The following is a 20374-nucleotide window of genomic DNA, read 5'->3' as shown; positions in this document are numbered from 1 at the left end:
TGAAGGTGGGGAGATAAATAGGGCCGCACTCACAATTCCTATGTGAATAAGATCACCTTGTGAAGAGTGCTTTGAGACTTCCTATGCAGTGTGGTCCTGGGCCAGTGGTCACCTGGATCCTGTGAGGATGAGAAACCTCAGTCCCCTCTGGAGTCAGAATCTGCTCTTGAATGAGGCACCAGCTGTTGTCAAACACTGGTTTAAAATAACCCGAGGGAGGTGCTGATCAATGCCCAGGGGGAGTCACCTCTGCTACACACCCCCCAGGCCTGCTGGGGAGAAGCCCCCAGTGCAAAGAGGTGGACCAAGGGCTGCCCATGTCACTTTATCCTTTTCTACTTTATTACTTCAAATTAACAACCACAATAAAGCTCAAAAAAGTCCAATATTTACACAGGAAAAAAGTACAAAATTCCCCCCAAAGTTCTTCAGTATTTTTTTTTCAGTTTTTTAAATTACAAAGTAATAAAAAGCTTTGCTCTTTAATTAAAAAAAAAAAAAAAAAAGAAAAAGAAAAAAAAGGGGGAAAAGAGGTAAATAAATTAGGAAATACACACACACACACACACACACACACACACACACACACGGAGAAAAACAAACAAAAATAAAGTAAAAATGGGTGTTACCTAGGAGGAGTGGATAAATCCAGGGCCCAGCCCTGACCCCAGGCTGCTCCTCAAGAGGCAGAACCCAGGGAGGGTGGGGCCCCAGGTGCCTCGGGACTGGAGAATTAATTTATAACCCAGGAGCCGGATGCTTTCTGGAAGTAGTCTCCATGGATTCTGCCCTAAGACCCAGAAGGGGAGGTGGGGGCTGCCACAGGCTGATGACAGTTGGGGGTCGGGAGTGGCAAGGGCCCTCTGCCCTTGAGGGACATGGGAGTCACTGCCTACCCCCATGTCCTTGTTAGAAGAATAGAAATTCGGCCTGGCAGGTGGAGCGGGGCACCCGCTGTCCCGGGAGCTACAGACACAGACACACACGCACACGAGGAATCGCAGCCCCCAGCACCTCGCCACCCATTCCTCAAAGTCTTCTTGGAGAGGCAAAGAAGAGACCCAAACGCTCAGGGGACATTGGAAAAAGCCCAACGCAGGAATTCAGCCACAGTCATTTCAGGGCAATTGGGGCTGTGCATGTCTCCTGGGGTCCTGAGGCTCAAGAGCACCCAGTGGGATCTGCCTCCCACCAACCAAACCTTTCCCCCAGTTCCTCGGGCCACCTCTTGATGGCCCGGCCCGTGAGGACCAGCTGCATCTCCAGCAGAGAGACAGCCCCTTCCAGCCGGTGTCTGTGTTGGCTGGGGCGGGGCCATGGCGTCTGGCTCCTGTAGCCCAGTGTCTGGGGAGCATTTGGCAGCCTGAAGGTTGTGGACAGTGGGAAATGCATAGGGACAAGAATCCTCTGTGCTGAAAGCATCCCATCTTCTTGTCATTGGCAAAAAAAAAAAAAAAAAAAAAAGGAAAAAGGAAAAAGGAAAAAGAAAGAAAAGAAAAAAAAAGAGGAAAAAAATAAAAGAAACAAAATCCATCGTCGGTTTTATGCTGGGTTTTTTTCTTTTTGTTCTTTTGAGTGGTTTTTTTCCCCATCTTTTTGTTGTTGTTTTTTAAAAGAAAATACAGTGAAGACACTAGAAGGGGGAGAGAAAACAGATGAGGTGCACGTCTGCCTCTGGCCACCCATCCACAAGACCACATGCAGTTCCCACTCTCTTGTCCCCAGGCTTTGAGCCGGTCCCTCTCCGGGGACAGAGCAGGTGCTCCATGTTCATCAGAAGAACACAATCTCTCTCCCTCCTCTGTCCTCCTGGTAAGCAGACACACCTCGGCCCCTCACCCCCACCCCATGGAAAGAATAGAAGGACTGGTTCTTGGACCTGAGAGTTGGCATAGGTAAGCCCTACTTATATCCCAGCTCTACCTGTGGAATGAATTTCTGCAAAGTAAATCATGCTCAGGATGTCCTGGTTTGAGGCCAAGCTGGTGAAGCCCCCTAAAATGTACAGATTCCCCAGGGAGCTCATCAGCATGTCCCCTCCACCGACCCCCACAGAACCTCTGCTTCCCCAAGCTGGGCCCCAGAGCAGAGACCTGCTGTTCAGCACCTCAAGCCCGCATGTGGCCATGGAAATCTCATCAAGGTTCACACTGGCCAGAGGGCTCATGGTGGCCACCAAGGGCCTTCTCTTATAGCAGAGAAACTCCTAAATCTATGACCCCATTCTAAGCGCTTTGTGTGAATGACGAGTTTAACAGCCCAGGGGAGGAAGGACTGAAACCCTGGGGGAGCTTGTCAGGGTGTGGGCCCCAGGGCTGTCTCCGCTAAGAACTAACTTTGCAGATTGTTTTAAGGCAAGGTGGGGCAGGATGGAGAACTGACCTGAGTGAGGGCAGAGGAAGGGTTCTCCAGCAGAAATTAGCTGGTGTGGGCTGGGCCTACTCAGAGCCTGAGTCAGGTAGCTCCAAGGTAAATTCTTTTGGGAGCTTTGCATTTGGGGGATCCCTGCCACTCCCCCCCACCACTCCATTACATATACTCATCTCCCTCCTGGGGCCATGGGTGTTTCTAGGCCTGGCTGGGCTGCCTCTGCAGCAGATATTGACTCACCTAAGCAAATACTGGTCCGATGGTGGCTCCTCCTCACTTCCCGAGATGGTCAAATGGCACGCTTGTCTTTGGGAGGAGAGGCACAGAGGTGGAGAGGGATAAGGAGCTAATGATGGCAGTGTGAAACTCCATGCCCCCCCCCCACCGCCCCTGGAGCCAAGGTAAGGGGTATGTGATCTCAATGACCCTAGGACGTGGCTGCTGTGTAGACAAGCACGCTGCCCAGAGGCAAAGCAGCCAGCTCTAGACCCACCGCAAGTCGGGGCCATCAGACTCGCAGCTTGTGGCCCGTCCTGAGGCTCACCCACCTCAGGCAGAAGGACCAAAGCAGGTCTCCTGCCCACCTCTGCCAAGACACCATCCCTGGGCAACCACAGACTCCTCCTTCCTGACTTTCCTAGTCCAAACAGGGCCCCAAGTGGGGCCACCAGCAGAATCTGACCATCCCTCAAATCCTGTGCTGAGCAGGACCTGAGGGGAAGGGGGTTTCCCAATGGCAGGGACCATCAGGCCCTCCTCTGTGAGCTCCCTGCGGCCCACCCGGGCTGGGCCTTGGTAGTAAAGGGGGGATCCCAGATCACCATCTGCTGGGGGGCAAGCTACTTCTCTGAGCCTCAGTTTCCTCTTTGCTCAGTGGGGCTAAACCCACTCAGAAGATTAAATGAAGCCAAGTTTCTGCTCAACAAAGGGGGCTGCTCCAAAGTCATCGGGGAGGTAAGAACAGAAGCTCGAGCCCGATTCCCTCCAGACTACAGCCCTCCAGTGCAGCGGTGAGGTACAGTGGGGCTGGCATGGGTGCAGCTCACCTGTGAGGCTGAAATCCGGGAGACCTCTTGCCGCCCAGTGAGGTCGGAGGATGAGACGTTGGCGGGCGCACCCCTGTGTAGTCTCATGCTCACCTTCCTCTCTCTGTCGACTCGTGAGATCGCCCTGGGAGAAGTGTTGCCTAGAGGGTGGGAGGCAGGGGGAGGCCACCCTCAGCGCCCAGGTCCCCGGCCGCCCCCATTCCCAGGCCCAGCCACCGCCCAAGGTCCCTGCTCACCAGCTTGCTGGATGCGGGAGGCTGGGGTGGAAGCTGTGGGCTCGGCAGCACTGCGGAGCCGGTTGGCGGTGGCCCCCGTGGGTGGCCCAGGGGGCAGGGCCCGGGTTGCGGAACCCCGGAGCTGCCCCATCCTCTCCTCGCGCTCGTGTTCTCGCCGCTCCCGGTCCACATCCTCGGGGTTCCGGGCCGCGCCCTGTTGGGGTGAGAGAAGACCTGGTCAGCCCTGAGAGCTCAGGGGGCTCTGAGATCCAGCACTCCCGCCAGGCAGAGCATGGGGAGGGAGGCCGAGTGGGCACCTGGGGAAGACACGGCTCAGAAACCCTCTGGCCCAACCTCCTCCCCACAAGGCAAGGAGCCCGAGGCCTAGAAATGACCCACGATCACACAGGACAGAGAAACAGAGCCACACAACCGCCCAGAGGAAGGAGGTAGCTGGGTCTGAGAAGCAGAGCAAGGTCACTCTGCCCTGGTCTCAAGGGGCTAAGGCAGAGCTGGGAGGAACAAAGCCCCAGAGTGTGCAAGGGCACTCCCTGACGCTCCCAACCTGGGCCCCTACTGTGTTCAGAAGCCCTCAGCTCCTCCGAGTTTCCAAACAAGCAGGGCAGGTGTTCAGAGACCCAGGGAAGGAGTAACAAGGACAGCTAGAGGCAGGGCCAGGACTTGAACCAGAGCGACAGCTGGAGGACCTCATCAAAGGCTGTTCTTCTCCTGTCCCTGGACCTGGCAATGACATCTGGCAGGTGCTGGGGGGCAGGCAGGGGTGGCCCTGAGACAAGAGAGCTCAGGGGAAGCTCAAGGAAGAATGGCCAGATGCCCCGTGGAGAAAAAAGAGGCCTGATGGGCAGGCTGGGGTGGAAGGGTTCCGTGAGCCCCCCAGGCCTGCCCTCCAGCCGCTGCCACCCCAGTGAAGGAGGAAAGGAGAAAGGCTCAGAGAGAGGAGCATGGCACGGGAGCGGCACCTAGCCGCATTACCTAGTTGGTCCTGGGGTCGTCCACAGGGAAGGGCGGGGGGCTGGCATGAGGGGGGCCGCATCTGTGGAGGAGAGAGCTGCAGGCTGAGTGGGGGGCCTGTTCACGGGCCAGGGGGTACAGGCTCCTGCAACCCTGTGCCTCGCCCAGGGAACTGGCTGAGAAGGCTCTGCTGTCCTTGGGAAATGAGGGCTGGAGGTGACCCTTGCCTTTAAGCAACTCCAGAGATGGGCAGCTAGGGATCAGAATGATCCCTGAATCCTAGTGAGGAATCAAGGCCCCAAGAGCTCTCATGACCTATGTGGGGTCACACAGCTCAGGGCAGAGCCAGGGCTTGAATCCGGGCCTCTGCTGCCCAGTCCTACTCTGCAGCCCCAGAAGAGTTAGTTGAGAAGCACACCCCTGGCCCTTCCACCCACAAGCCTGTCCAGGCAGGCCTGACCACCAGGGCTCTGCCTCTGACTCCAGTCCCCGTCCCCGCATCCCCCCACCCCCGCCACCCCAGGCTCCACTCAGCCCTGATAGGATGGCAGCGAGCCACTCAGCCAGGCAGGACCAGAGCAAGCCTGTGCTAAGAGCACTGTGGGCAGGGCTCATCCCTGGCCTGGGCCAACTGAGGCTGGTGAGCCAAGTGGTCCACTCTGAGGGCTGCAGCCCTGGGGTAAGCCACTGAAGCAGACAGCTGGAGCCCCTGCCCCTGTGACCCCAGCAGGCTCAGGTCAAGGCCAGCCCAGAGCAGGAACTACTCTCCACGCACGTTTCCATCCAACCAGTAACGCCTCAAGAAATGCACACCGGGGAGGTTTCTTGGCTTTTATTTGCCCACAGAAAACACAAAAGATCAACATCAAAGTCACACAAGAATCCACCTCTGTCGTGCGGACCCCTGTCCTTGGCTACACTGAGTCTCCTGCTGGCCTGCTGGGTGGACCTCGGAATACAGGGGTTGTGGGTGCCGACAGCAATGTCCCGAGCTCCAGGGATCCGGGGGCTCCAGGGCCCTGACACCGAATGGGATGGCCACTTCACGGAGAGAAGCTCTGTCAAGGGTGCAATCCTTCTGGCAGGAGTCCGTAGCCCTTGGTGCCTGGCGTGGGGTCCCGTCTGTAGGGCGGTGCTGGTAATGGCACCAGGGGCCTGGCCTTGGGGTGAAGGCATGGACGGTCCCCATATCACATGTCAGATGCTTCCGCCAACAGGCAGGTAGAGACGGTGGAGTTCACCATGGTGGTGATGGGGTCAAAGGCGCCCAGGGATCCCATCCAGGACCCTCAAGTCAGAGATGCAGAATAAGGCTGGTGGCACCTCTGCTCAGCTTCTGACTCTAGAGCCTGCTTCAGAGGGAACCCCAGGAAGGGGTCAGAGTACCAGCCATGGGTGGGTGGGGGGTGCTCTTGGCCTGGGTTGAGATGAGATCTTGTCAGCTGGATGGTCCCATGAGAGGTTCTGTGAGAACCCATCTAGAGTACCACTGTCCCACAGAACTTTCCGTGATGATGGAAATGTTCACGTCTGCCTTATTGGACGTGGTAGCCATTAAGCAAACACATGTGGCTCCTGACAACTTGAAATGTAGCAAATGCAAGTGAGCAACTACATTTTCAGCTTTGATTCCTTTTAATTAAAATTAGCTACACGTAGCCAGTGGCTACCATACTGCATGGTGCAAGCCTAGACAACATAACACCCGTTTCTTGGAGCTACACTGAGAGGAAGGGCCAAGCCCATCCCCACAGCAGGCCCGGGAAAAATTTTCTACACAGATGTCCAGATGCCTTGAGCAGTGAACGCCCTTTGGTGAGAAGAGCTGGCCCCTGGCCCCTGGCCACACTCCCAGCTGGAAGGTCTGGGGTGAAAGGTGCCCCACTGCCCTTTGCCCACCCCCACCCCTCAGGTCCCTTGGCCCGTGGGACTGATGTTCTCTGCCTGACCTGTCAAACTCCTCAGGGAACAGTACTGCCCCAAGCCGAGAGAGAAGAGGGGCGCCAGACCAAGTGCCGACCCCAGTGTCCAAGAGGATAAGCCCTCGGGTCCTGAGCATCTGGCATCCACCACAAAAGGAGAGGCACACCAGCATGAAGTGCGATACAGGCTGGGGGCGTTTAATGAGTTCAGGTGCAACAGAGAGGCCACCGTCGGGGTCTTGCTGAGGCTGCTCCCAGTGCCCGTTCCCACCAGGCCCTCCAGGGCAGTGAACGTCATCCCTCCTTCAGGCTCTGTTCATCAGGCAGCTGATTCGTCCCCAAGAATCTCACGGGAGGGCCTTCTCCACCACTCCCTCTCCACCGCACCCCACCAACGCCAAGGGACACCTCCTCAGGCCTGGCCCCGATGGGCGCAGACACACCTGGTGACGTCAGAACTGGGGCCCCGGAGTCCAGACCACAGGCCAGTAGTTTTGGGGGGGCAGCTCCTCCACCTCCTCCACAGGCCTATCTGGAGGGCCCTGGGTGCCCAGGGGCGCCGGGCACCTGGAAGGGACAGAGAGCACAGCAGAGGCTCAGCCTCTTGTGCTTGCCCGGCCAAGCGGTAAATCTCGGAAAGGCCAGGCCTTGGTGGGTCCTTACCAGTAGGAGGGTGAGTACGTGGGCCCGGCCCAGGGACGGGGGCGGGGGCAGGGCAGCGCAATGGCTTCGTTGTCACGGGGCTGAGCCTGACTCGAGGAAGCCCCCTTTTCCAGAAGAGATGTGAAACGAGACACACAATTTCACAGATTCCGGAGCTCCGGGCACAGCTGACGAACGCTCCTCCCCACCCCCCACCCCCCCCAAGACCTTTAAAAGAGGGAGACAGAGCAACCGCCTAACAAGACCCAGGGTCCCATGACCAGGAAGAAAGAAACCACAATGAACGGGTCGAGGCTGGCCAGAGAAGCCACGCTGAAGGCAGCCGCCTGGGATGTGCAGAACAACCAGAGCAGGGTGGTGTAGGCAACGATCAGGACAGCCGGGGGGCCCGCCAGCGCCATCCACGCCCCGCCGAGGGCACCGAGGAGGGACTCGAGGCCCAGCCAGGTCCTCTTGGGCCTGGCGGGAGGTGGTGCCCTGCCCAGGCCCTGCTGACCACAGCAGCACGTGCTGTCAGCACAGATGAGGCTGCAGAGGGGAGATCGTGGGGACTCCGGGACCCCAGCGACGTCGCTGGCACTGTCCAGGTCATAACTCCCATTTTTCGGGAGCCCCACCCCCCACAGGGTCACTTTGGCCTTATGAGTCAGGGCTTTCCCCGTCCAGTCCCCCAAGCCCGCCTTGGCCTCCAGGTGACTCACGAATTTGAGCATGTTCCAGTCGAAGACGTAGTCATAGGAGAAGCCCTGCCGGTGGAAGAGGTTGCGGAAGAGCTGGCGCAGGTACGAGTAGTCAGGCTTGTCGTCGAACCGCAGGGAGCGGCAGAAGTTGAGGTATGTTGAGAACTCAGCTGGCAGGGGTCACAGAAAAGGCCGAGGTGAGGCCCAGCCTAGGCTCCCAGGGCCCCCGTAGCCCAGGTCGTCCTACCCACTCACCCACTATCCCTACAAATACTTTCAATCTAAGAGGGAACAAGATGATGACAGAGCTGAACTACGGTCCCTCTAACAGTGCTAAAACCCTCGCACGTCGGTGGGGAGAGCCTGGGAAGACCTGACTAGAACCAAAGAGCCATGAATTATGAGCAAGTGCTCCCTTGCAGTTGGCTGGCACCGCAGTCTTAGGCCACAGCTCTATCTGCTCTTGCCAATCATTCTGGGGACCACGTGCACAGGGCAGATCAGGAGGGATCACAAAACCCAAAGGACAGTAAAGAGCACAGTGGGAACTCCCAACATGACGTTAGCCACAGGAGGCAAACTTCCTCCTCCAGAAAGCAGGGGTGGGGAGAGCCCTTGTGAGCTAGTAAAAAATATATACTGGTCTCAGCCCCCATTCCTGCACAGAGCTCCGAAAACCCTTGTAAATCTCCAAACGCTAAGAGCACTAGGAGCGTCTTTTGTTCTGAAAAGGCGACTCTGGGTGGGCTCCTAATGGCTCCTGGAAGGGTGGGCTGCGCACAAGAGCGAGCCATGACTAGAAGCTTCGAATTTTCACCGCCCCACCCCCACACACTTCTCTAGAAGGGAGAGGGCTGGAAATGTAGTAATCGCTTATGTTTACATGAAGAAGCCTCCATAAAAATCCCAACAGGATGGGGTTTGGACAGCTTCCAGGTTGGTGAACACGTCCCCATTCAGGAGGGTGACACACCCCAACTCCATGGGGACAGAAGCCCCTGTGCTCGGGTCCCTCCCAGACCTCACCCTATGTATCTCTTCATCTGGCTGTTCATCCACATCCTGTATCATAGCCTTTAATAAAGTGGAACACCAAGTAAGTTCCCCCGAGTCCTGTGAGCCACTCTAGCAAATTCATCTCAGCCAAGGAGAGAGGCTGGGAATGTCAGACTCAGAGCACAGGTAGCAAGTCAGACTTGTGACCGGCCATCTGGCGGGGTGGGAGGGAGTGGTCTTGTGAGATCGAGCCCCCAAAACCTGTGTGATCTGCTGCCGCCTCCAGGCAGACTATGTCAGAACTGAGTTAAGCTAGAGGACACCCAATGGATGTCACGGAGACTTGCTTGGTGGAGGGAACCTCCCCCATGTGTGGTGAGCTAAAGTGTCAGAACGGGCATGTTCTGTGTGGGTGGTAAAGGAGGCTCGCAGGGCGAGGAAGAACTAGCTTTCCTAAAATGTAGCCCTTGTGAGATGAGGCAGGAGAGGGGCCTGAGCAGGGACAGCTAGTCTCTGACTAACGTTCTGGCACCGGGGCAGTGGGGTCCAGTGTGAGCTGGGCGGCCTTGTCTTCCCCTTGTTTTCCCCTGCAGGGGGTCCGGGTCCCCAGCTGGCTGCTTCCCTCATTGGGCTACTCACAGGGGTAGCCTTTGCAGAGGACCTCAATCGGTGTCGACATCTTCTTCTCACTGATGCGCTCGTACTTCTGGCGCTTGGTGGCTGCTTTGAGGCCCTGCCAGGGCAGGGACCCTAGGTTGAAGTACATGAGCACGTAGCCCAGACTCTCCAGGTCATCTCGACGGCTTTGCTCTGCATGGAGTCGAGGACAGGGTGAGGGGCAGGGTCCACTGGGGCTCCACGCCAATGGGGACTAGGACCCTCTCCCTCCAGGACATGCTCAACTGAAAGGCACTGCCCCGACTCCCGCCAGCCCTCACACTGGCTAGCCGCAACTCCCAAATAGACACGGGTTATCATCCCTCCTACAGAAAAAGGCCTGGGGCCAAGCTTTCCCTACTCCATCTGGGTCTAGTTTCTCTAGTGCAGGTACTTATTTATTCAACAACTATGTAATAAGCACCCTGTTGCCTCCTCGCCAGCCCACATTGTGGACAGGGTACAAGTGTGGCAACAGACAGGGCCAGGCTCAAACCTGACTCTGGTCCTCTCTAAGCTGTGCAATGCAGAGCGGCCTCTGTTGCACCTGTGAGCCTGCGTGCGGCCCCCGCCCCCCACCCCCCCACTCTATGTGGCTGCTGTGGGGGCAAAGCAAGGCATGTTAAGGTGCTTGCCATGCCATAGCTCTTCTCCTGAAAGACCCAACTTTGGGGCAACAACTGAGGGGGAGCAGCCTGGCCAGCAAGCCCACGAGTGCACACACATGGCTTCCCGGGCCTTGCACACTCACCGATGCCCAGGTGGGTGTTGATGGAGGCGTAGCGGGCAGTGCCGGTTAAGTTCTTGTTTTCCCGATAGGGGATGTGCTGGTGCGTGCGGGCGTCCCGATACTTCTTGGCCAGGCCGAAGTCGATGATGTACACCAGGTTGCCCTTCTTCCCCAGCCCCATGAGGAAGTTGTCAGGCTTGACATCCCGGTGTATGAAGTTCTTGGAGTGGATGTACTCGATGCGGCTGATCTGGGGGAGGGAGCAGCAAGTCACTCAGTAAGTGGTCCATGGAGGGCACCCTGGGCCAGGCCCTGCACTGGGGCCTGAGGGCAGGGGTGGTAGGAATAGAAAAGAGGCATCTGTGGTCCCTGCCCTGGGGAGGGGAGAAAGATCTGTCTCTGCAACTGCATAAGATGATTTTGAGGGGCAGGTCAGAAAAGGCTTCCTGGAGGAAGTGACGTAGAGAGGAATTCTGAAAGGAGCGCACCGAGGCTGCTGTGCAACAGGGACAGACAGCAAGGTTGGAAAGCTAACGGCAAGATCTAGAGATGAAGCCTGGTAAGGCATCTGGGCCTGGCCAGGAGAGACTGCTGCCTGGCTCTACACCATCACCAGACTTGAGGAGCTAGAGTTAGAGAGGCATTTCAAAGACTGTTCTGGCAACCAAAATTGTGGGGGAAGGGAGGAAAGGGTGAAGGACCATGAAGCCTAAACTCAGGGGTGACAGATCTAGGGGACAAAAGACAGGATTTGTCTCCTAGCTTGCAAAAGACACCAGAGTCAGGGGGACCATACAGACCCTTCCTTTAAATATTATGTCAGAAACTTGAATGAATGTGGGTATACACAATACGTCCTCTGGCAAGCGAGTCCTGTCTCTGGGTTTTAGGCTTCTGGAAGTCAACAGCTTCGTCTGGCTTGGCAGAGTATTTCCTAAACCTTTACTGAGTGTCACATCCTGTGAGAATCTGACAAACTCTCCTCTGCACACACACATTTAGTCCCAAATTGCAAGTGTTTGTAGACTCTGCAGGCCAGCTGCAGACCCAGACCCCTGCCTAACAAGAGCTCCACGTATCATTCTGAGTCCAAAATTCTATATTATATATATACATTTTTTTATTTATGATAGTCACAGAGAGAGAGAGAGAGAGGCAGAGACACAGACAGAGGGAGAAGCAGGCTCCATGCACCGGGAGCCCGACGTGGGATTCGATCCAGGGTCTCCAGGATTGCACCCTGGGCCAAAGGCAGGCACCGAACCACTGCGCCACCCAGGGATCCCATCTATGTTATATTTTTAAAAAGGTTTCCTCCTCTGAGTTTGTAAAGGGCTTTAGGGCCCAAGGACCGCTTATCAGTGGGCCGTGTATCTGCTCTGGTCCAGGCACTGTGTAGTGTCCCTCTTGACCCCACAACAAAGGAGAGACTCCCACATGAGACAACTGATGCTCAGAGAGGCTTAGCAATTACCTACAGTCAGTCACACACTGGGGTGCAGCCCAGATTGTGTGATCATTGGCTTTAGAATCACCTGAGGGCAGGGTCCCAGGTCCTACCCTAGGAGCCCGACCCAGGAGGCCTAGAGATCTGCATTTAAAGCCCTGCTATATGGGGCAGCCACAGTGGCTCAGCAGTTTAGCACCGCCTTTAGTCCAGAGCCTGATCCTGGAGACCTGGGATTGAGTCCCACGTGGGGCTCCCTATATGAGGCCTGCTTCTCCCTCTGCCTGTGTCTCTCCCTCTCCCTCTGTATGTCTCTCATGAATAAATAAAATAAAATCTTAAAAAAAAAAAAAAAAGACCCCCCTACCCCCAATTCTACAGCCAATGGTCAAGGTCCCTGGTCCTGGTCTAGGAACCAAGCCTGTCCTATGTCCCTGTCACTGCCTCCTGCTGGGGCATCCTCCAGTCGCAGGAGGCAGGGCTGGTATCCTGTGCCCAATGGTACGGTAGGGACTCACCATCTGGTCGGCCAGGAGCAGCACCGTCTTGAGGCTGAACTTGCGGGAGCAGAAGTTGAAGAGGTCCTCGAGGCTGGGCCCCAGCAGCTCCATGACCATCACATTGTAGTCCCCCTCGGCTCCGCACCACTTGATGGACGGGATTCCCACTGACGGCCAGAGATGAGGGGTCAGGTTGGCCGCCCCCCACCACCCCCATGCACGCATACACACCCTTGTGCACAACCCACCCCCACCCAGTGCTATTCAGGCTCCACCCCCAGGCCCCACCCAGCCCTCACCTCCTCCCTGCATCATCTTGTAGAACTTGCTCTCGATGTGCAGCTGCGGGTGCTTCGTTTTCACACACTCGAGCTTGATGGCAACTTCTTCACCAGAGGCAATGTTGGCACCTACCAGGGATGGAGGAGGGACACAAGAGACCTGGGTCATGCTCGGCCAGGCAGGTGGCCCCAAGCCACGGCTAACTCAGTGTCTGCCCCTAAGCAGCTCAGCACCCCTTGGGGAAGGCTGGAAAGGCAGCAAAGGGCCCAGCACCATATCCAAGGGAAGTGGAGCAGCTGCCGGCACAGAGCAGGCACCCAGCTCCTCTTGGGTGGGAGTGCGGAGGGGAAGGACGGAGGATCTGCAGACGTTTCACAGAGCCACAGGATGATGCAGCAAGAAGGCCGGGTGTGAAGGGAGATGGGATGGGCTGCAGGAGGCCCACAGATCCGGGGGAAAAAGAATTTTATCCTGGAGGGCGGGAGCTGCTGAGCTGGAGAGGAGTGAGGTCAGTGGGATATCAGGCTGAGGAGGAGAGAAGGGGGCAGAGCAAGGCTCTGTCTCAGGAAGTCCCAAGGAAGACCCAAATCCAAACTGTGCCTAGCCTCAGTTTCCCCATCTCTAATACCGAGGGGGCTGAGATAGAAGCCTGGGGGCTAGAATGAGACAGGGCCCAGGTCTAACTATAGTGGCAATAACTCAAACAGCGGAGCCTTAGCACATACACACACAGCAGGTCCAGAGAACACCAGCATTGGAAGAATTTAGGATAGGAGAAAGGATGGAAAAGATGAGCCTCTGCCATAAACGTCCTTGGAACAACGGGCTAGCCAGCTGAGAAAAGACACCACAGTTCACACCACACACCAAGAGAAATCCCAAGTGAAGCAAAAACTTGTGTGGAAAAAAGAAAAGGTGGGGCATAAGTTAGCACAGCCACTTTCCCTTTTTTTTTTTTTTTTTTAAAGCAATCTCTACATCCAACGTGGGGCTCAAACTCAAAACCCCAGATCAAGAGCCAAGGCACCTTAGCAGCCACTCTGAAAACCAGGCTGGCATTTACCTAGTGGAACTGAATACACACATAGCCTTGCCCAAGCAAGTCCACTCCCGAGTAAAGTATCCTTCAGAAACATGTGAGCCCCAGGAGTACAAGAAGGAGCACAACCCCCAACCACCCAAATGTCCAGCATCAGAATGGCTAAGCTGCAATGCAGTCAGAGAGAAGAAGGCCATAGGGCAGTGCAAAGTAATGGATACCAACTCCATGCGGCTGCTAGGTGGCTCCCAGCATCTTAAAGCTTGGTACGAGAGAGCGAGGAGCAGCACCATTCCTAAGGACCCAAGGTGAGGACAACCCAGTGTGCAGCAATAGGACATGTGGCCAAACTGAATGCATCTCTCCACAGCGGGATGTTATTCAGCCACTGGAAGGAATGAAGGACCCACCACACATGTTACATTGATGAACCTTACAAATGTGCTACATGAATAAGCCAGACCCACAAAAGCACAAATCCTGTATGATTCCATTACAGGAAATGTCCCAAATAGGTAACTCTGTGGAGTCCGGAAGTAGACTGCTGGGAAGGGGAAAGAGGGCGTGCCTGCTTAATGCACAAGGGGCTTTCTTTTGGGGTGATGAAAAATGTTTTGGAACTAGGTATGAATGGTGGTTGCACAACAATAGGAATGTATCAAAGGCCATGTAACTGTGTATTTTAAAAATGGTTAATTTTGTTATGTGAAATTCACCTCCACTGAATAGGATTAAGTCCAAACAGTAAAACCTCTTCAACAGAAGGGAACAATTTTCAACTGTCAGATGGTGGTTCTCTCTGGGAGGGGAAAGCTGACGAGGAGTGCAATGGGGTAGCAGGGGCCTACAAGGTGACAGGCAGGTCCTCCTCCAGCAGAAGGTACCTAATAGCATGCGTATCTGTTACATGTATTCTTTTGTATCTTCTCAACACTTAATAAAAAGAAGGGACGCCTGGGTGGCTCAGCTGTTGGGCTGCTGGCTCAGGTCATGATCCCAGGATCAGGGATCGAGTCCTGCATTGGGCTCCTGCGAGAAGCCTGCTTCTCCCTCTGCCTATGTCTCTGCCTCTCTCCTTCTCTGTGTCTCTCATGAATAAATAAATAAATCTTTAAAAAACAAAAATGAAAAACACTTAATGAAAAGAAAACAGTGAGATATTAGAAGAAAGAAGAGAGAACTGCCTTACAAACTTTGGGATAGGCAAGGCTTTTTATCCCTGATTTAAAATCCACAGGCTATAAAAAAAAAAAAAAAAAAAAAAAAAAAAAAAAAAAAAAAGGCTCCGTCCCACCCAAAAAGGGAATCCCTTCTCCCTGACAAAAACACCAGCAGCAAAGTCCTAAGAAATATACCTGTAACTTATCAGCAGCAAGGAGCTGAGAGTGCTAATCTGTTAGGAAAAGGACCAAAGGCTCAAAGCAAACAGGGTAAAGGATTTGAATAGATACCTGGAGAGAAGAAATCACTAATATAAAAATGGTGTACTCATATGAAAAGATGCTCAATCTTCTGGTAAGAGAAACACAAATGGTCCTCAAAGTACACTCCCATCTATAACTGGCAGATGTTCTGCCGTAAGACACCTGTGCTGTCTGGTGGCAGGGTTGCGGCACAGGGGGCACCCCGAACTGGAGAACCCAGCTCCGACTTCAGGGGTGCACTCAGCACCCTGGTGTTTGCAAAATGGGCCTGGATGAGGCTGTTGGCTGTTGACTGTGGGCTGTTTGCAACAACAAAACTTGGACACAGCCCAGATGTCCATCATTCTGGGGCCTGGTTAAATAAAGAATGGCCCATCAATAACATAGAATACAATGGAAAAAGAATGAGGAAACTCTCTCTGTGCAGAAGTGGAAAGATCTCAAAGATACAGGAAGTGAAAAAGCAAAGTACAGAACAGTATGTATTCTATGCTCTTTCTAGCTTAAAAAAAAATGAAAAGATGGGGAAATAATACAGATCTGTGTTTAGTTGTATCTACATAAGAAAACACTGGAAAGAAGCACTAGAAACCAGTAAGGGCCAGGCAGGGCTACTCAGACCCCTAACCCTAGAGGGGAGGACCATTTACTAGACTCCAGGTTATACAACTGCCACTTTTCCCAACACCTTTGCTGGGATATAATTCACATGGCACACAATTACTTCTTTAAAGTGTATATAGTTCAGTGGTTTTTAGTATATTCATTCACAAGGCTGTGTAACCGATACCACCACCAATTTTAGACTATTCTCACCACCTCCAAACCCTAGTACCCCTCAGGATTCGTTCAACATCCACTCATCTACCATCTCGATGGGTCTGTCTATTCCAGACATTTCACTTAGATGGAAATCATACAATATGTGGTCTTTTTGTGACTGATTTCTTCCACTCAGTGTGTTTTTGTGTTTTGTTTCTCGTTTTGTGTTTTCATTTTTGAACCCCGTAAAATAAAATTAAAATTACAAAGAAAAGAGATTACCAACTCCAGTGAGCAACTGGAGAAAAAGTACTTTGCCAACTGTAAAATGTTCTGGTACGTTGACACTCATCAGTGGGGAGAGCCACACACATTTCTGAGGGGCAGTGGGACGTGGTATGGGAGAGGTTGTTCTGAGGTGTCACCAGGCTGAGCAGAGGGCCTGGCACATAATCAGTGCTCAACGAAAGTTGGGCTCAGTAAGTAGTGGGCCCTGGGCTTCAGACATGAGCCCGTGTCCTAACCACGCGCAGGTCAGTGGGAGAAAAGGCTGCACAGGCTCCAGATGTGTGAGCAGCACTGTACCAGAGAGAGGTCACAGCACACGAAAAGGTCCAACGGGAGTGGGGTGCAGTGAACCCTGAGTGGTTTGGTGCAGCTAGAGCTGGAAGGAGCTGAAGAAGATGGCACAAGAGGGGAGCAAAGGAGAGCTCAGAAGGGTCTCAAATACCAAGCTGAGGTCTTGGCTGTGAGCCTGAGACTCCATGGGCTGGGTATGGATGCCTTGTTGCAGGGATCCTCAGCCTCTGCACTACTGGAATCCGGAGCCCGTCCTGTGTGTTGTAGGATGTTTAGCAGCATCTCTGACTTCTACCCACTAGCTGCCAATGGTAGCTCCCTCTTCCCTGAGTTTAAACGATCAACAATGTTCCCAGACCTCATCGAATGTCTCCTGTGGGACAAACCTGCCCCCAACCCCTGCCCTTGTACAGACCCACTGGCATTAGGAGAGGACTGGAGAGGACGTGAGGGGCGAGGGAGACCCAGGAGTACTGTCCGGAGAAGAGCTGATTGATGGTGACCCCTCTGAAAACAGGACCTCCAGCACTTATGATTCGGAGGATGCACGCAGAGAGGAGAGGTGCCCAAGAGAACATCTTCCCTGAGATGAGGAGGGGCAGGGTGTTGGGAGCCCTTTATCCCCTGGCACTCCCCCGCCATCCTGCAAGGACTACTGTTTATATCTCTAGTTGACACATATAGAAACTGAAACACCAAAGGTCAGAGACTATATTCTGCGCTAACTTCCCCAGGGCAGGAGCCTCGCTCTTAGGTAAAGCCTTCGGGTCTCTGCAGAGTGCTGGAAAGCTGCCACGGCTGGGTGGCCCACGGCTGGCTGCCCCCACAGGCTCCCACCACCACAAGGCCCCTCCGCTGCCTCTAAGTTCTGTCAGAAAGCCACCAGCCTTCCCCTCTGATCTCCCTTAACTCCCACTACTAAGGCTCAGAAAAGGTTAATAACTGGCCCAAGGTCACAGGTCTGCAGGGGCAGAGCTGGGATTTGTCTAGCATCTCATTCATTCAATCAACAGACACATACTAGGGCCCAGAGCGGCTGAACCAGCCCTGCCCTGGATGAGATCAGCGCACCCTCTGTGGGGGCAACAAAGGGTGACCCTAAGTGCAAAGTACCAGAGCAGGGGCAGTAGAGGTAACCCAGCAGGTAGGGTACAATGGCTCCCAGGGTGGGAGGAGAGGGCAGTCTGGAAAACAAACTGGGACACGGCACAGGGCCTGGAGAGAGCCAGCCTGGGATCTGGGGCCTGGGGAAGTCCTGGGTGGGGAGAGGGGTGACCACCGTCACATGGGGGCTCATTTAGACACCAACACAGACACATGTAATCAGGGACCTGGCTGGACTGGAGGTGCAGAACACAGCACCCCTCCAACCCCCTGCCATTTAGACTGAGAAATGGAGACTAAGAATAGGGAGCTCTCAGGGGCACAGGGCCAGTGGGGGTAGAGTGGACACGGTCTTGGCCATTTCTAGACCCTGTGCTGCTGACCCGAGGCCCTCACAAAGCTGGCCCCACTCTCCTGGTTGTCCCCTTAGGACGCTAAGAGGAGAGGAGGCGGGACCTCCAGAAAAGCTGTGGGCCTTGCAGCCACATCCACAGAGGGCTTGCCTTGGTTGATCCTGGAAAGCAGGGCCTGGAGGCCGTGCCCAGCCCCACCTGCAGAGGCCATCTGGAGTTGGGCCCTGGCACTGGCGTCAGTGACAAGAATGTGGCCAGAGCTTTGAACAAAGGGAGCCAGCGAGGCCAGCTGGGGAGGCCCTACAATCACTGCTGTCCCCACAGCGGTAAGAAGGGAGCCCAGGAAGGAGCTGGCAGGACACAGCATCACGGGGACACACACACACACACTTGGCCTGAGCGCCCAGCAAAGGCTGGACAGGGCACCTGCTTTCAGGGCAGAACCAGCTCCCTCCCCCACTCAGGCCCAAAAAACCCAAATCCTCCGACAATAGCAAATCCCAAAACACTGAGGGTTGGCGGAGGACACAACAGAAAAGCACCACAGCTGGGCCAAGCATGTGCAGGTGTTGTGCACACTGTGATCTCATTACTTCTCACCACCTTGCAGGCCTCATGACCCCATTTTACTGATGGGGAAGCCAAGACTGGTGGAGGTCATCACCTTTAGGCATAATACAGCTAATGGAAGAAATGCCGACACCCGAATCTTGGTAGAACTTACTCCAAAGCCTGCACAAAGAGTAGTAAATCTAGACGGGTTTTTTTTTTTTTTAATGAACTAGATAAACAGGAAGTCCCCCAGGACCTCCATGGAAGGCCCCAGGGAGGTCCCACCACATGGACCAGGGACACCAGCTTTCTCAATGACGTTAGCCTCCCCTCCCCTCTCGGGGCCTCTGTTCCCTTCTGCAAAATGAAGGCCCTAGATTGGATGGTCCCTACAAGCAGATGTGTATTTGTGCCAAAAGCTGCTTCTCCGTGACTTTTGCCCTTGGTCAGCCAGGCCTCATCATCACACAAACTTTCCATGTGGGGACACTGAGGCACAGAGCAGTCACATGACTTTCCCACAGCGGCACAAAACCAGGTCTGGAACCCAGCTGTGTCTGACGTCTCCCTCCCATGTTCTATCACACCCTCTCACTCGTGAGTATACAGGCTGCCTTTTCTAATGTTCAAGAGAAAGACAATGGGCAGCCAACTTGACCACACACACCTGCTTCTTGATTGTGCGCAGGAAGGACAGTAACGGCTCCATCTCTATAGGCTGCTCTGCAGAGCGACCACATTCGAAAAGGACCCTGCCCAGCACCCACTGCGTGCTCAGAGAATGTCCCTTACCTGTCGCCTCTGATGGGGAAGGGGTAGCTCACTGAGAAGCAGAGTTCATACCCCAAGTGGGTAGAGGCCCCGACCACTAGGTAAGAGAAACCGCCCCCCACCCCCAAGTCCAGAACCAATGAACACAGCACACTGCTTTGTTGCCTTTCTGTGCCCCGGACAGAAATGATTTACTTTGCTTTTCCAAGAAGGGAAAAAGAGGCAAAGAGATGGGAATGAGGATAAACCCCAGGGACTGGATACCCTGCTCTAACAGCTTCCATTCATGATTACCCACACAGCAGCTCCTCCCAGACCGACAACTGCGAGGGAAGGGCTGACTCCTGACCAAGCATATGCCCTTGGGCAGCTGAGAAGGCAGCATTTGAAGGCAGGAGGCCTCTTTTCTGTCAGGTCGAGGGACAGGGTGAGAAGTCAGCGTTTTGTTTAAAATGACAACACAAGAGCAAATTCAGACTTTCAACAGGAAGCACATCCGGAAAGAAAGATCCTGAAAACGCCGACCAGACCCCTGCCCCCACCCCTACCCAGAGGTTAGTGGGAGAGCCTGCGTCATCGTCATTCCGAAGCCTGCCTGGGCTGAATTCCAGGGGGCCAGAGCAGAGGGAGGGCGCCCAGCTGGGAGCGAGTGGTGGCCCAAGCCTCTTCTGTCTACCACAATCCTTCCCCCCAGAGGCAAGAAACAGGGGTGCTACTCCAGCCTGGGCTTTCCCACGCCCAGCTGGAGACCCAGGTCATCATCAGCTGGAAACCAGAGCTATAAATACTCTCGTCTGTCCAGCCTGCAGCCAGTGGGGAACCTCCCTACCCCCAGCCTGCCTCACCCCCAACCTGCTGCTTCTCTCCCGACCTAGGATGGCCCTGGGGACAAAATGACCAAACCGTGCCACTGGAGGCCTGGAGCCAAGTTCTGGTTTCAGAGCCAGAAGTCCTGACACATTTACCCCTCCTTGTCCCTGGCACCGCCCCGGGGGCCCCAGAGACACTAGGCTGGAGTCAGGGATACTTACCCAGGTAGATGTCTCCAAAAGACCCACTCCCGATCTTCCGTCCCAGGCGGTACTTGTTTCCCACACGCAGCTCCATGACTCACTCTCACTGCAGAGAGAAGCAGACACAGGGGTCAGGGAAGCGGGGAGCAGGGAAGGGAGCCTGGCCCAGTGGACTCCCCCCAAAGGCCAGGGAAAGAGGCAAGGAACTTGGGAGGCCAACATTTCCCCGAGGGCATCCAGGTGCCAGGTGGCCCGATGGCCTCCACAGGTGAGATATAGGGAGGCAAGGCTGAGAAT

General features: G+C 54.8%; 1 protein-coding gene across 10 annotated transcripts in view; it reads right to left on the bottom strand.

Moving 5' to 3' along the window:
* Window positions 1-320: 320 nt before the first annotated feature.
* Window positions 321-20374, bottom strand: part of CSNK1E (casein kinase 1 epsilon) — a 33865-nt gene continuing 13811 nt past the window's right edge. For 8 of the 10 annotated variants that reach the window (XM_077914539.1, XM_077914541.1, XM_077914544.1 and 5 more), the window contains 11 exons: window positions 20096-20183; window positions 12498-12608; window positions 12217-12365; window positions 10273-10501; window positions 9504-9674; window positions 7890-8038; window positions 4625-4685; window positions 3653-3845; window positions 3417-3556; window positions 2611-2676; window positions 321-1633 (listed from right to left, as the gene is read on the bottom strand). In XM_077914539.1, coding sequence (XP_077770665.1) covers window positions 2660-2676; window positions 3417-3556; window positions 3653-3845; window positions 4625-4685; window positions 7890-8038; window positions 9504-9674; window positions 10273-10501; window positions 12217-12365; window positions 12498-12608; window positions 20096-20171 — 1296 coding nt within the window. In that variant the 5' untranslated portion in view covers window positions 20172-20183 and the 3' untranslated portion in view covers window positions 321-1633; window positions 2611-2659. Of the gene's footprint in view, window positions 1634-2610; window positions 2677-3416; window positions 3557-3652; window positions 3846-4624; window positions 4686-5420; window positions 7093-7188; window positions 7293-7889; window positions 8039-9503; window positions 9675-10272; window positions 10502-12216; window positions 12366-12497; window positions 12609-20095; window positions 20184-20374 lie in introns of those variants that run through there. The other 2 variants (XM_077914546.1, XM_077914547.1) reach the window with 2 other exon arrangements.

This window comes from Canis aureus, chromosome 11 (genome assembly GCF_053574225.1).
Source record: "Canis aureus isolate CA01 chromosome 11, VMU_Caureus_v.1.0, whole genome shotgun sequence".
NCBI classification, from domain to species: domain Eukaryota; kingdom Metazoa; phylum Chordata; class Mammalia; order Carnivora; family Canidae; genus Canis; species Canis aureus.
This window is presented reverse-complemented; position numbering and strand designations above follow the sequence as displayed.